This window comes from Miniopterus schreibersii, assembly GCF_964146895.1.
Source record: "Miniopterus schreibersii genome assembly, chromosome: 19".
NCBI classification, from domain to species: domain Eukaryota; kingdom Metazoa; phylum Chordata; class Mammalia; order Chiroptera; family Miniopteridae; genus Miniopterus; species Miniopterus schreibersii.
In genome coordinates, this window is record NC_138119.1 from 37181710 (window position 1) to 37198134 (window position 16425).

At 52.9% G+C, this 16425-nt stretch overlaps 1 protein-coding gene across 1 annotated transcript in view; it reads left to right on the plus strand.

Annotated features, from left to right (window-relative positions):
* The first annotated feature begins 7032 nt into the window (after positions 1–7032).
* The window catches only part of ILDR2 (immunoglobulin like domain containing receptor 2), a 55181-nt gene continuing 45788 nt past the window's right edge, over positions 7033–16425 (plus strand). The window contains exon 1 of the mRNA XM_081120704.1: positions 7033–7129. Coding sequence (XP_080976830.1) covers positions 7084–7129 — 46 coding nt within the window. The 5' untranslated portion in view covers positions 7033–7083. The remainder of the gene's footprint in view (positions 7130–16425) is intronic.

A 16425-nucleotide genomic window follows, 5' to 3' on the forward strand; every position in this document is an offset into this window, starting at 1 on the left:
CCCGCTGATTCCGCCTGGGTGCGCCGTCTACGCACCTGTGGCCTCGCGCCAGGTGGTGCAGGTCTGTGTCTCCCGCAGTGTCTCACTAGCTGTCTGCCTTCCTTTCCTGCTGCCCCATAATCTACTCTGCATGCTTGTTCCTTCTTGTGCTTGTCATGAGCTCTCGCCTGGAAAAGGCCTCCTCTTGCCTCCCTTCCCACCAACCCATCGTCCCCCTGTGGCCGGGGTAACTCGGCGGAAATGCAGGTCTGATCTTGTTCTGATGCTTAGATGTGCAGATGGTGGTCCGTTGCCTGGAGAACCTGGCTCCCCGCGGCCTGACGTCAGCCTCCCTTTCTGGCCTTATTGCTGACTCTGCCCGTCGTGGAGCCATATTCCTGCAGAGACTCGCCCTCACCTCTGCCTGCTACCTGCTGCCCACGCATCTGCACCACCTCCTGACCCACTTCTGCGTTTAGAAATTCTGCCAGACCACATTCAAGACTTAGCTCAGTGGTCCCCTTTCATGAAGACATCTCTGACCAGCACTCCTGGTGGGTAACTGGCCCATCCCTTTGCTCCCCACCACTCCTGGTACATGTCCTAATGTAGGCCCCGCTCCACGATCACATTCGAAGACCAAGTGTCTGCCACTCCTCCACCGTAACACACACGTGGCCACAACTCAGCCGTGGGCGCAGTGACCTGAGGGGCTGTGAGTTACTCATCATTAAATTCCTGTTTGTCTTGAGTCTCTGGACAGCATAGTTTCTAGGACATAGTAGGTGCTCACTAAATGCGAACAGAATAGTGAATTCAGGGAAGAAGGAAGAAGAGACAATGAGGAAAAGTGAGAAGAATGCCCTGGGCAGATTGCAGCTAGTTAGACAAACCTGTGTGGCAGCAGCCACTCAGAACTGGGGTAGGGGTGCTGGTTAATGCTTTGGTGAGAGAGCCTCGCCCCTAGGCTCCCGCACAAAGGTCAAGGCTGCTTTTCTCTACCTCTAGCTGTGAGAGCCTACAAGACCCTTCTCCCGTTAGAGCTGCTTCCTTTCTGATGCTCTGTTCTGGCCCGTTTTCTGGGGGTGAAATCATCAGATGACATACTTGCTCTGGCTCACTTCCCTCCCCTAGGTCCTGTCTGACCTGTGCCGGGCAGAAGACCTCTAGGAAATTGCTTGGGCTGAGATGTGATCTTCTGGCTGAATCACTAGTGCCCAAGGCCTTGATGACATACAGGAAGACCGGCTGCCTTTCCCTTTCCCCTTTGCGCTGAGCCTTGGAATCTGCTCTCTTGCTCATTTGGAGGCTGTCAATGCTGTTCTGGCCTCCAAAGGGTGCAAACAATGAAACAAAAACATAAACAAAAGCAAAAACTGGAGACAGGGCTCCTAAAAGAGAGGCAGGCTTGCTCTATCTCTGGCTCTGTAACTCACAGAAAAATGATAGGCTGACCCATCCATCAGTCAGGACGCCCAGGGCTGCATCTGCTGCTAAGGAACTTGACTGACTGCTGATGACTTTGGCGGGAGAGCAGGTGTACCTTTGGAGGCTCTATCTGGTTAAAGATCCAGGACTGACAAAACACTCGTCACCCTCTCTCCTTCCTCCAGGGGTGTCCCAGAGGCTGAGTACATCGTGACACAGCTTCTGTCCAGCACCTTTCCCTACATAGTAGAAATATCAGCGCCGGTAGACAATTATAAAGAAGAAAACAAATGAACGACAGTCCTACCCGGTGGTAACCGTTCCCTCTTCTGTTGTTTCTATTGTCACTTTTTGTTGTTGTAAATCCTCACCTGAGAATATTTTTCCATTGCTTTTTAGAGAGAGTGTGGGAAGGAGGGAGGGAGGGAGGGGGGAGAGAAAGAAAGACATTGATGTGAGAGAGACACATCAATTGGTTGCCGCCCGCATGCACCCTGATCAGAGCTGGGGATCAAACCTGCAACCCAGGTACGTGCCCTCGACCGGGAATCGCACCTGCAACCCCTCGGTGCGAGGGCCGATGCTCTAACCACAGAGCCACACCGGCCAGGGCTCCATTGTTCCTTTGAAATGCATTTCCCATCATTGAAACTGTGCTCTAAATAAAGTTTTTTGTTCCTCTACAATGTTATGCTCTTTTTCTGCCATTCTCCTCGGCTGCACCACTGTGGGGACAGCACGATCAGAGAGTTCACAAAGGGGGTGGTAGCCCATGACTGGGGTCTGGCCTTAGGGTGGGGCAAGCTGATATCACCTAATTCAGCACCCAGTGCCACTGCGGTTCCATCTGAAGCCCGAGACAGCAGGTGCTTGGATTAAGTCTGCTTCGAGAACGTGGAATTTTCAGCAGGTTCTCCCGGTCTCTTAGTTACTATGCACTTACCACTGTTCTTGGCAGAACAGCTTTTAAAATGTTTTGGCATCCTATACTTTCCATTCACATTTCCTTCCTTTAAGGCATTTTTAAAAATATATATATCTTTATTGATTTCCGAGAGAGGACGGGAGAGAGAGAGAGAGAGGGAGGGAGAGAGAGAGGGAGAGATAGGAACATCAGTGATGAGAGTCATTGATCGGCTGGCTCCTGCACACCCCCTGCTGGGGATCGAGCCCAAAACCAGGGCATGTGCCCTGCCCGGGAATCAAATTGGGATCTCCTGGGTCCTAGGTGATACTCAACCACTGAGCCACGCCTGGCAGGGAAGCCATTTTCTTAATGAAGCCACTTATTCCTCCACAGGAAAAGCCTTCCAGGTTGAAAATGTTTCCAGTTTCCAGTACAGGGAGCCCAGAGTCTCGGTATTTCTGTTGTTGTTTAGTTCCTTGCTTTCATTTAGATTTTCTTAAAACTTATAATTCACTGAAGGTAGTTTTGAGGAGGGGGGGATGTTTGAGGATAACAAACGTAACAGGTAGCACAAGGGAAGGAAAGATGAAAAAAACTTAGATGAGAACCTTAAAAAAAATAAAAAGCCCTGGCCAGTTTTGCTCAGTCTTTAGAGCATCAGCGCCTGGACTGAAGGGTCCCAGGTTCGATTCCAGCCAAGGGCATGTACCTCAGTTGCAGGCTCGATTCCTGGCCCTGGTTGGTGTGCATGCAGGAGGCAACCAATCAATGTGTGTCTCTCACATCTGTGTGTGTGTTTTTTCTCTCTCTCCCTTCCAGTCTCTCAAAAGCAGCAGAAAAAATATCCTCGTGTGAGGATTAAAAAATAAAATGAAAATGAAAAATAAAATGGTACAGAAACTCTGAATATACTTAGAACCATTGAATTGTACACTTTACAGGGGTGAATAGATTAATATGTAAATTATATATCTATAAACTTTTTAAAATTGATTTTTGGAGAGAGGAAGGGAGAGAGAGACTTCAGTCTGTTGCTTCACTTGCTCGTGTTTCATTGGCTGCTGCTTGTGTGCGCCCTTTCTGGGATCTAACCCGAAACCTCGGCGGATCAGGACCAGTCTAACCAACTGAGCTACCCAGCCAGGGCCTGGATGAACCTTTTTTTAATGGTACAAAAAGAAGTGAGGAGAAACATGGTATCTGTGTTGAAGTCACACCACATAGACTCCTGGAAGTCAAGGTCAGAGAGGAGAGGAAACGCGAGTTATCTGTGTGCTTTAAGATCACCGAGGGTGAACAGGATTCTGAGCCTGCACGCCTGGGTGCCTGCAGTGAAGTCATGTTTGGGGAGGGTTCAGCTGCTTTATATTTATAACCATGTGGTTGCTACCAGCTACCAGCAGGTCTCCTTGTGGTGGTTCACTTCTCTTTTCTCCGTGTCCTAATTCTGTTCTAAAATGCCGCTTTGCTGGAGAAGTCTGTGAGTCCACACACCCACTGTCACACGGGGGCTTCCTGGGTCCTGCTCTGGTCCACTCAGGCCTGTGCTCTCACCTATGTGCCTCTGGTTGCAGCACAGAGTCTGAAGGGCTGGGGATCAGACCCTCCCTTGGCCATGAACATTAATCTCTACCTGGAGGTCCGGTTCTACATTCCCGGATAAATGGACAAGTGGATCTGACTCTGAGGCTCATTCGCGAACAGCTTCCCAGGCAAACACAGACGTTGTGCTTCTCCCTCATCAGTGTGCTTCAGAAGCACTTGAGGGAGGCAAGTAAAATGTCCATTTCCAGGGGCACAGCCAGAGCTCCTGATCTCATAGTTTCTAGCAGAGCCTGGGGATCTGCATTTTGGGCAACCACTGATGTGATTTTGATGCTAAAAGTTCAAAAACCACACTTGGAAGAGCACCCTGATTCTGGTGTCACCCTGCCATCGCCACCAATGCAGCAAAATAATACCCCTGCCCCCCTCCTCCTACCTGCACTCCTTAGGCTTCATGTTCCGAATCATCAGGTGTAATCTTAAAGCTCCTCTTAACCCTCCGCCACCTTGGCAACAACGTGTGTCATGGACAGACACACACTGTGACTTGGTCCAGCTTAGCCTCTCCTTGGGGACCGCCCACTCTGGAGGTGGCAGGCTAGACCAAGCGTACCTCCCGGCTAGAAGAAAAACATGCAGGGTACTTTGCAGAAAGCAAAACCCTGATGGTGGACAAGGTCCCATGTCCTGGGCCTCACTCTGGCACAGGCTCTTCTCCAGTCCCCTGACTCCTACTGACACACATAGGCGCACACTCCAAGCACACTGTCACAGCTCATTTCTGTGGGCATCACTGCCCACTTCCCTGCACAGCCAGTTCCCCTTGGCTCAGTCTGTTTCCCACTTTTCAGCTCTTATGACCAAGTTTTGATTAAAATACCATTGTTATGTATGCTTAGATCCTAAATACTGTTCAAAATCTATTGTGCAGCCCTGCCCGTGTGTGCACACACACAGGAAATGGCAGAGAACAATACCAACACATCCTCATATCAACCCTCTGGTCTGAATGTGCCTTTTATGATGCAAAGGGCATATGCTTTGGAGTTTAAAAACCTCAGTTCAAATCCTAACTCTTGCCTTCCTAGCGACCTGATCTTAGGGAAGTGAATTAAATTCTCTGGGCCCGAGTTTTCTCATTAGGATGAAATAAGAATGCTGGTGAAGCATCTAGGACTATGTCTAGAACCTCATAGGAAACTCACAAGTGTCAGATAAACTCTTTCAGTTTTCTTTATTTTCTTTTATTTAATTTTTTGTAGCTGGAAGGAAATCGTCCTCCAAATGTCTCTCACACCCAGTATTAGGGTTCTTAACTGCAAGCATCAGAAATCATCTCTGGCCAAAACAAGTGAAGAGGGAATTGATGAGAGGCTGTTGGGAGCTTGCAGAGTGCTGGGAGGCTGAAGAGCCTGATGCACAAAGTGGGCTGGAACCCAGAGAGGCTCACAACCAAGACCATGGCCTGACCTCCCCACTGCTGACCCTGAGCCCTGGACGCCACTGCCCCCTCAGGGGCAAAACCAATTCTCTGCCGGCTCTGCCTCTTGCACCACTTGCTCCAGGACTCAAAAAACTCAGAGAGAGAGGGTCCGTGGCCATACAGGGCCTTGACCTGTACCCACTACAGTGGTCAGGGATGGCTCTAGACTTTTTGGCTTCCCTAGTTGGTATTCCTCAAAAATAAGGGCATTCAGAGGTCAGGTGGCCATATAAGACCACTGTCCAGAGTTGATTCTCGCCTGCACCTGATGTTCACATCTCATCCCTATTTCACCTACACGGTCATTCTTTTTTTTTTTTCAGTCCTCACCAGAGGATATTTTTTCCCCATTGCTTTTAGATAGAGTGGGAGGAAGGGAGGAGAGAGACGGAGAGAGAGACACATCCATTGGTTGCCTCTCCCACGCACCCCAGCCAGGGCCAGGGATGGAACCCGCAACCCAGCTACCTGCCCTTGACCGGAATCGAACCCGCGACCCTTTGGTGCAGGGGGAGGGCGCTCTAACCTCTGGCCCGCACGCGTCAGGGCTACACCGTCATTCTTAAGTTCCCAGGGCACTTTCTATCTCCACGGTGGTGTCTGCCCTGTTTTAGGGCAGCAAGTCTCTCAGTCATCTTTGCAGCCCTGCTTCTTAGCTCCTAGATGATTAGCTAGGTTTGGGGGCATACATCTCTGAGTTGTCTCTCCACACGCAGGCTCCGTTCCTACACGCTGGACTCCGACCCCTGTGCCCGGCAGTGGCCGTGTGACCCCTGTGCCCGGCAGTGGCCGTGTGACCCCTGTGCCCGGCAGTGGCCGTGTGACCCCTGTACCCTAAATGCGCCGTGTGACCCCTGTGCCCGTCAGTGGCCGTGTGACCCCTGTGCCCGGCAGTGGCCGTGTGACCCCTGTGCCCGGCAGTGGCCGTGGGAATGTGCCTGCGCACTGTAAGGTGTGGGGCGCACGCGCTCGATCGTAGCCGAAAGGCTGGGAAGCGGTAAATGCTGGACCACTGGAAGCCAACACGTTTCATTCTGGTTTTACACGTTTCCTGTTAAAGAGCTGCGTGCCCTAGCCTTGCTTTAACGGGAAGTTAGGACACGGGATGCCCGTCCGCCTTTTCCAATTCAGCGGAGCACCTTGGTTCCCAGACGGAGGGGCAGGGTCCAGCCAAGAAAACCCCCTTGCCTAGGGGACTTGCCGATAAGTTACTCTAGTCCAGGCGGGTCCCTGACCCGCCTCCGGTCCCTCTCCCGCAGCCCAGGTTGGCCAGAGCCGAGCGCACGCAGAGCGCCCCCGCTGGGTCCGCAGCCGGTTCTGGCTCCGCTCCGCGCGGACGGCGCGCCCTCCCCGAGCGCCTGGCCCCCGGCGCCCTCCCCCGCGCCCTCCCCCGGCCCCCGCGCCCCCGGGGCACTTGGCGACTCGGCGCTGGCCCCGGGGCCGGCACGTGACCCAGAAACTTTGGCGCCCGCCTCGCCGTTGGCGGGTGGCGCTGCGGGGCGGGGAATCGCCGCCGAAAGCCTGGCGTGCGGGAGCCGGAGCCGGAGCCGAGCGGGTGCGGGAGCCCGAGCGGGAGCCGAGCGGGTGCGGGAGCCCGGCGGCGGCGCGCCTGGGCCCATCCGCGCGGCCCCCCGGGCGGCGCCCGGGGCCGCGGCCACCGCTCGCGCCCGCCGCCGCCCCTGCTCCGTCCGTGCCGCTCCCACTTTGCGTGCTCGTTCGCGTGGATGGGAAGTTGGGGAAGATGGACAGGGTCTCGCTGGCGTGGATCGCTCTCCTGTGGCTGACAGGTAAGGGGCATTTCCCACCGACCGGGAACTCCACGCATATGCTCGCGGGGGTCCCCTCCCCCCACGGCGCGTAAAGCTGCGGAGCAGGCTGGCGGTGACCCGGACGGGCCGAGCCTTAGGGTGATGGGGGGCCGGCGGGGTGGTGCGGAGCCGGGAAAACGAGGAGACGGCGGGAGGCAGACGGCTGACCCGGAGGCGCGAGATTGTTCTTGGGAACCTGCATTTCCCTCCCGACAAGGGCTCTTCCTTAGTTTGCAAGGCTGGGGAAAGCCTGGCTGGACAAAACGGAAGCTCGGGGAAACTGATTAATTAAGGAAGCTGGTTTTCTGGGGGTGGGGTGGGGGTGGAGAGTGTCTCCTTAATTCCTTCCCTGGAGAAGCTGGCACCCAGGGGCACTCAGGCAGGACCGTGAGGAGGGAGGTGGCGGGAGGCTCCGCTGGTTGTGGGGTTTAGGGCCCTGCTGCCTCTTACTTGCACCCATGGGGAGTGATGCCACAGTTAGAGAGGACCCTTCCTCTCCCCAGTAAACAGGTCTCATCCTCCCAGTAAAGATAACCCCCAGATGCTCAGAAGGTAGGGCTTCTCCCAGCGCGCCACCTCCTCCAGGTGGGCCCTCCGGGTTTCCCTTCCTTTTCCTGAACTTTCTCCCACCCCCCTGGGGTTGTCAAAGGCCCTTGTTCCTGACATGGTGCCCCCACCCCCCTCCATGATTCTGTGTGTTTCGGGACCGGGTGGCCAGGCAGGGTGGCCAGCCCCGAGAGACACAAAGTAGCCCTGCTTGGGGCAGGGTGTTCAGAAGGCTTGGGTAGTTTGGGTGGGTCTGAGACAATGACCTTGGAGACGGAGTGATGGAGGAAAAGAACAAGGGATCAGAAAGGTTGTGAGGACAGGATGAGGGCAGTGAAGGGCAGGAGAGAAAACGCAAAATATCACCCCAAAATGAAGTCTTGTCCCCTCTGGGGGCACCAATCAGAAGCTTGGGAAAATCAAGTCGGTGGCAAAGGGGAACACATTTAGCACATCCGAGCAAGTCAGTGAAAGAGGGTAAATACACTTAGGAAAGGCAGACCCGGTTCCCTGAGCTTCAGAAGAAGGTTTCTGGCTGCCTTGGCTTTTTCTGTTCCAAATGAAGGGCCCTGACTGGCTCCTGCGCTCTGTTGGGTTTGGGGGGCACCCTGCACTGAGTTAGCCTCTTCTGGCTGCTCTGACTGTCTCCCTCCCACACTGTTCAAATATGAATCATCCGTAATTTCAGGGTTTGGCTGATCCTGCCTCCCCCTCCCCTGGCCTCCCAGGGCCTGCCCCTTCCCCCCACTGACTCTCACGTCCTCAGTTTGCCTCTTCTCTGTTATCTTGTTCCCGGGAACTTTGGCCTGGAGCCTGTATCACACCCTCCCTGAAGTCAGCCAGGCATCTGGGGAGGGGTCCCTGAGTCAGAGGCGCTCTAGGGACTTGCAGGGAGTGGGAGCAGAAGGGAAACATTTAGCCCTGGCTGGATGGCTGGCGGCTTCTGTTGCAGTGGAATCGTGTCGCTGGCAGGGACCCAGCCATCAGTTCAGCCTTCGGACTTTATAGCAATGGAGGCCCGCAGGACAAGCGGGCAGATATCTGATGGAGCAGAGACGAGAGCCCAGTGCTCTCAGACCCGGAGCCAGGGCTGCTGGCTCTCTCCTGAGCCGCCCTCTGAGGTTTCCGCTGGAGGGGTTTGGTTTTGTCTGTTCCTTCCCCGCCGCCTTCCCCGCGCCCGAGAGGCTGCCCGCCCGGGAGCAGGCAACAGGTTAGCGAGCGGGCGTCAGCTGTCAGATGGCCGGGCTTCCGTGCTCCGCAGGTGAGGCTGGCGCCGGGGTCCCACCGCACCTGCTGGCTCCCCATCCCAGCTCTGCTTCCCCGGGCCCCAACCAGCTGCGGTCACCCTGGGCAGAGTGGAGGCGACAGTGGCGGCGGGGGAGGGGGAGGGGAGCGAGGAGCTCAGGGAGGACAAGGACGCAGACTCGCCCCTCACGGAGGCCGTGGGAGGAGGCAGGCCGGTTAGTGCAGCCCCCACGAGTTCTCTGGAGGGGTGGCGGGAGGGAGGGAGGAGGGAAAGGACAGATTAAAAATGAGTCAGAGCGCCAGGAAAAAACACGTTCACTCTCCTCTCCCCCCTTTCTCCCCTCTCTTTTTCTCCCTCCCCCTTCTCTCTTTTAACGCAGGCTGAGCAATTTCTAATCAACACTTCAGTGTTTTCTTGGGGCCCCAGCAGCTCCTTCCACATCTCTCTCAGCTAATGTTCTGGGTTTACGGCTGCTGTAGATTGAGCCTGAAGTTTTCTTATTGTCGTTGGAATGTCGCTTCCTGTCATAGATTGTGTTCTGTTGTTGTTTTGAACAAAACAAAATGCTCACCAGCTGCTGGTGCAGCAACAGGTGCCACAGAGCAGGAAGATGGGAGGAGGCTTCGCCCTATCTTTGTTCCCAAATGTGGATGGTGTGTCGTGTGGTCCTCTCCTAGCAGCGGGGCTGTGAGGAAGGCTGGAGCTGTGTGACACTGGAGGGGGGGGTGTGGGGTATGGGGGGACACACTCTGGAGAGTCTTGGGTTTCTGCGATGAAGACTGCTTACCCTAGTAGCATTTCTCTTGGTGCCCCTTTGGGTTCCTTCCTTCATTCGTTCATACATTCTACAAGTGTGTGTTAAATTCCCAGGGTGTTTAAGTATTGTGATGGGTGTGAGGGTGAAGAGATAGACAGTCCTTGCCCTCACAGAGTTGTCAGTCAACTCGGTGAGTCTTCAGATAATTTGGATATGGAGGGAAAGGTCTTGTCATGAGAGCCAGAGAGCCACACAGGTGCGACAGAGCATGGGGGAGGCATGTCCAGCTCAAACCTGGGGTCAGATGGAGTGGCTCTGAGATGGCCCCAGAAGAGGTGATGGCCCAGGTGAGACATTTATTCATGCACGGTCAGCTCCTGAGTTCCTGCATGTCCAGGCACTGTGTAGGGTTAATAGACAAAGACACAGTCCCTGCCTTCAAGGAGCTCACAGTGATCGTGGCAGACACGCTAGTGATAAAACTGAACAATCATGGAGCAGCCTGTGCAAAAGCAGTAATGGGGAACTGCACTGAGTGTTGTGGGGGCCTCCCTGGGCTTCTGACCAGCCTGCAGTGGGAAGGGAGATATCCAAGTTGTTACCTGCTCTGGTTTGCATTCAGGTAGATGCCTGGTGACAATGTGAAGAAGACAGGCTTGGGTATGGAGAGTTGAAATGAGCTGGCCCTGGCTGGTATTGCTCAGTAGTTAGAGCGTCAGCTTGCCCACCGAAGGGTCTTGGGTTTGATTCCTAGTCAAGGGTTGCAGGTTCATTCCCTGGCCCCAGTCAGGGGATGTGCGGAAGGCAACCAATTGATCAATCATTGTGTCTCTCTCACATCAATGCTTCCCTCCCTCCCTCTAAAAATCCATGGAAAAAATACCCTTGGGTGAGGATTTACAACAACAAAAAATGTTAGGAGCCCTGGAAAAGGAGGCGTCATTTTGAGACTGCTGACACCTCAGTTTCATGGTCTCCTGTCCTGTCCTGCGTGCCTTTCCATTTCCCTCCCCCTCTGTTCTCCTGACCCCTGGAAGAGACCTTATTTACCCCAGAGCATCTTCTTTCCACACTGCCTCACAGCTCTCCCCACTCCCCACCCTCCCCCAGCCGGACGCTTCTCTCCAGACCAGGAGAGGGGGCTTCCTCCAGTATCCCCACTACCCCTTACTTAGTTCTCAGGCGCACGATCCGCAGGCTGGCCTTACTGCACAGACCCCGTGTCAGTCGACAGTTGTCTTATGCAGACCTCTGTGAGTACTCTGAGCATCCTGGTGCATGTACATCATGCTCCATACAGTGTTTGTTGTATTAGCATTAGGACTTGATTGGTGGAAGGAAACCTGGCCTTGGAGCCGAGGAGTGGGCCTTCGCCCATCTCCTCTGCAGATAGACCATCTGTAGATCTGGGTCTTAGGATCTGTTGAATGAGATGACCTCTAAGGTCACCTTCAGCCTATGAGTCTGTGGTTCTGAACTGTTCTCCAATTTTGGTGAGTTAGAAATCGGAACTGAAGAGCCAGAGAGGTTCAGTCTTCGTTTTATAATTCACCCTGCGAAGAGCCTTCAGAGCTCACTTTCCTGCAGCCTTTCCCTGACCAGGAATGATTGGTGTGAGAAACAGCCCTGGGAAGGGAGAGCTCTTATTAGGATGCTCAGAGGAACAAGTGGTGTAGCACCCAGCGCTTGCCGGACAGGACAGGGCCCACTTGGAACAGTTAAACGTGGTCACCTTCAGGACTGGTAACGGGGAAGCTTTGGACCGGGCAGGAGGAATTCTACTCTGGCGAGCAGTGCCCCGTATTTCCCTCCTGGGCTCGCTCACCCCTTCAGTCCTTCCAGCTACGGTAGCTCCTAGGCGTCTTTCCCCAGTCAGGACGGTCAAGGAGGCCCGGGGTGGCGGTTCTTGCCCCAGTGCTTTTCGGTGTGTTTAGCGGCTTTCGTACACATTCTCCCTTCTGACCCTTCTGAGAGAGCGTGGCTGATCCCATGTCCCCATGCTGGAGAAGACCAAGGCTCCGAGGGGACTGCCTACAGCCATAGTATCTTACTGATGAGAAGAATGAAATAGTGTCACTGACCTAATGTGGCTTGTTTTTCAAGTGCCTGAATCCAAAGGAAACATTTTTTCAGGCAGACCTGGTGTCTCTTATGGCGCCTTGGGTAGTGGGGCTCAGAGTTCACAGAACCCAGGGAAATACTGCCAGGAACTGAGAAAGAACAGCAGTTAGCATTTCGAGTTAGCTCCTGGGAGCTACAGGAAGGAGTGGATGAGGCGCGGGAGAGCCCAGGAGATGACCCGTGGCGATGGCCCGTGGCCCGAGTGCCGCTGCACGTCAGAGCCCATCGGGGACCAGGGGCTGGTGCTGCGCATCCAGGAGCCGCACAGGATGTAGCTGTGGCATCTGTATACTTGAGATCTTGGTCTTCAAGATAGTTTCTGGCTCTTTGAAAAGAAAAGAAGACGTTTTGGATGGCTAGGGCTCTTCATCGGCCAGGAGCCAAGGAAGAACTCAGAACAGGATGCCTCACTGCTGTCCGGCAGCGTGGGAGCCTGCGCGCAATGGTGCTCCGTCAGGAGCAGGGCCCGTGTTCGCTGGGACCCTGCCCCTCACCCTTCATGCCCTTGGCTCGTCGGGAGGCTGACTCAGAGGCAGTGGGGCCAGGGATTAGGCTCCAACTGACCTTTGAGTACTAGCTTAATATTTTACCTTCATTTCTTTGGCTTTAAAATGGGACACACCCTGGCAGCGTTGCTCAGTGGTTAGAGCATCTCCCAGAGCACCAGAGGGTCTCAGGTTTGATTCCTGATCAAGGGCATGTACCTGGGTTGGAGTTTCGATCCCCAGCCCTGGTTGGGGTGATTGTGGGAGGCAACCAATTGATGTGTCTCTCTCACATCTCTCTTTCTCTCCCCTTCCCTCTCCCCCACAGCCCCTCTCTTCCACTCCCTCTAAAAAATCAATGGAAAAAATATCCTTGGGTGAAGATTAACAAAACAAACAAACAAACAAAAAATGGGACAGTAACTTACCTTATAGGGTTATTGTGATAATTAAAGTGAAATTATGTGAAACTCCTAGCACCACCTTTGGCACATAGCAGGCCCTCCTACTTCTTAGGAACCCCAAGGGAATGAGTACAGAGGGAGGAACGTAAGGGGGTCAAACTTCAGGGTTTGCGTTATATTAAAGTGCAGTTTACACTACTGTTACAAAGAGACCCTAAAAGACAGTAACTTACGCAAAATAATTCCCTTCTCTCTCCTATAACAGTCCAGACCCAGTGTGCGGGAGTCTACCATTCCAAACACATGGCTCCCGAGAGCATTTCCCAGCCAGCAGGAGCAAGTGACACAGAGGGCCAGGCAAGCAGCTCATCCTTAGAGAGGGGGCCCAGAAGTCGCACACATACCTGTCTCCTCACATACCTTTATCCTTACCGAGTCATGTGGCCACAGTTAGCTGCAAGAGAGGCTAGTCCTTGGCTGGCCAGATTAAACCAGGGAAGCTCTGTTACTAACAGAAGAGGACAGTTAGCATCTCCACCTATAGAGCGGTGCGTTTGAGGTGCTTGTGTAACACCCAGATGGAGAATAAAAGGAAGCTGTGTAGTGGGGTCTGGAGCTCAGGAGAGAGAGTGAGACCGGAAACACGGGGAAGTTGATAAAGGTCGACAAGAACTTTCTTCCAGGAGTTTTCTCTGTGCAAGTGGCTGGTCCACCCTAGAAAGCTGACCCACCCTAATGAATCAGAACAGTTTCCAAAGTAGCTCTGTCCTGCAGGGTCAAGGCTGACCTCTTTAGCACGGCTTTGGTCCCATTGGAACAGCAGATAAGCCAGCCAGACATGAGCTCACTTCAGATCTCTGGAGGTGAGGCAAATCAGACAGGAAGGAGACAGGCTCCTGCCTCTCATCTGCACAGCGGTGACCGAGAATGGGACAGCATGGCTCCATTGGACACAAGGAACACATGCTTAAGGAATGGCACGCTCTGTGTGCAAAGTACCAGAGTGTTGGCAGCAAATTATGAGTAGGTCGTGAGCCAAGCCTACGTGGCAAGGGCAGCACTGGCGTTTGCCATAGCCCTGTGGAAAAGGGGAGAGATTGCAGCCTTTGGGGACTCTTGGGGAGAAGATGTACAAGAAGGCTGTCATAGTTTCCTAAATCTCAACATGGTACATTTGGTCACCTTCACCCTGAAATGGATCAAACAATCAGGTATCAGGGTAGCAAACAAGAGAAACTGATTCTGGACAGTTGATGAACTTACAGAACCAATGGGACAGCTGGAGAACCAGGCTTGGATATTCGGCAAACACCAAGGGAATGTATACTATTCTTTGTCAACCCTTTTTTATTTTATTTTTTTAACCCATGTAGACCAGGAGATGAATGATTCCTCTTTTGGGAGGGCGACTCAAGCTGCATTTTGTTCGCCTTTAAATCTTGAGCCTATAGGTCAGCATCCCCTTTGCTCCTACCCTGCACAATGCTACTAAGGGAGGGACAAGCTTTCTCTCCTTGCCTGGACTAGTGACTAGACCTCGAGCAAATGCTTGGACACACCTTAATCCTCTTACACTTAGAAAACCTGCCCATCAATTGCCCCTAAAACAATGTCTTAGGAAATTGGGACATGTGACAAATGTGAAGACGGAAGATGAATTTCTTAAAGAAGATCAAACTTGGAGGCAGGAAAAGGAAGGTTTGTGGGGTCATAGCGAATGGAGGAAAACCTTCGCTGTCTGAAGGCCGAGACGTGCTGGGGAATGGGCAATTCTAAGGTCAGGTCCCACTTCAGGGACTGGGGGAGTTCGGAGTGGGTGAGCTGTAGACACAGTTTCTAAAGATGCCCTTCTCTAACAGTGCTGATTTCCCAGGCCCTTCCCCAGCAAGCTGTGGCTCTCCACAGTGGGACTGGGCTCATAGATCTGCCTCACAGAGATGCTGCCAGGAATAGCTTACTACTCGCGGGGAAAAGGAACTTGCTTTGAACAAAATGAAAGCGCTAAAATAAGAACAGCCTTGCTTCAGACACTGCTTTTGTTAATCTCTGAAGAACACAGTTCTGATGTATAGAATCCTTTTTCTGTACAGGAGAATTGGGCCAGGGCCTTATTTTGCCATCCAGGGAGGCACTGTCTGCACTTGGAGCTGATCTTCCCTGGCCTGGTGGCTAGGTACCTGGGGTGACTACCGGGGGCTGCTGCTCAGAGCTGTCACTCACTCCTTTCCTTCTAGGCAGCTTTCCTAGATACTGGCCAGAATCCATTCTCTGCACTGGGGACCACCTACTAAGAAAGGCCCTTCGGACTCACCCCTCACTGGTGCACACATTCACTGACGCATCCCACACTGTGAGTTTCAGCTACATTGCAGGGCTGTGCTGTGTACTGGGGTACTAGTCAACCAAACCCTGCTCCCTGTCCTCGGGGACCTTAGAGTTAGAAGCCAAGTTTATATTGAATTTCTCAAGATCAAGATCTGGTCTTTTAAACCTGTCTTCCGAGAACATAGGGTTTTAAAAATATGTTTTTGATTGCATTTGAATTAGTTGGTCAAGGGCAGTTTTCCTGCAGGTGAAAGGAGAGTGGGCCGGTGGTCTAAGAATGATGATTCCCTCCTTTGTGAAGGTAGAAAACCACCTGTAGCCTTCACTGTACCATCTGCTGCTGCGTCTGTCGGGAGTCCTAACGCTACAGTGTGTTCTAGACAGTATGGCCCCCACCTCGCTTCACTTAGTGATCTGTCTTCCCTAGTTGTCTCTCTCCAGTTTTCCAGTGTATGGGCTTTAGCTTGTGGGATGAAACAGGTTCTTTCTGCACCTCTGTAAATTTCTTCATAAGACTTCAGTGCAGAGTCCCTTACAGGGTCACGGTGCCTGGACTCAGAGCCTTCACACGTGTCCACACGTGCTCGTGTGCTCGCACGACCCACGCTCCACGCTTCTCTCCATCTGCTCCCAGGAACTCCTTCAGTTACACACCCAATGTTTCCCCAGGTGGAGGGAATAACGTATTTATAGTTAAAGAGTGAGAAACATTTTCGTATGTCTTGTGCGTGCTTGGAGCCAGATGGTGAAGACCTTATGTGCCATGTCCAGGCATTTGGGTTTTATCCTGAAGGAATGGGGAATGAACGGAGACCTTAAAGCAGGGAACAGATAACTAGAGATGTCTTTAAAAATGCTCTTGATAGAAGGAATATGGAGAGTGTATTAGGTTGGATGCAGGGTGGCATGGGAGAGGCTGCTGTAAAGCCAAGGCTGTAGTGAGTTCTTGTGGAAGGTGATGCTTAGGAGCTTCGGAGCCAGTCAGCCTGGGTTCACAGCCCCCTGCCAGTGGCTAATGCTAAGGTGCTGGGAAGATATTTACATTCTCTAAAAATCACTTTCTTCATCTATAAAATAGGTATAATAATAGTAATACCTGCTTTATAGGATTTTTGAGAGAATTTACTACGATACTGCACAGATAGTACTTAACACAGTTTCTGACACATAGGAAGCGTTTTTTAATGGTTACCTCGTAGCAGGGATAGAGGTCTGATTTAAGGGATTGACAGTGGGAATACAGAAAGGTCGAATTTAAGAGTTCAGACTTAGTGACCAGCAGAGCGTGGTCAGGGCCAGAGAGGAAATGATCGAAGTTATGCTTTCTCTCGGAGGCAGCAGGTTGGGGGTGGACGGGCAGAGAGCTGGGACTGCGGAAGAACCAGCAAGAG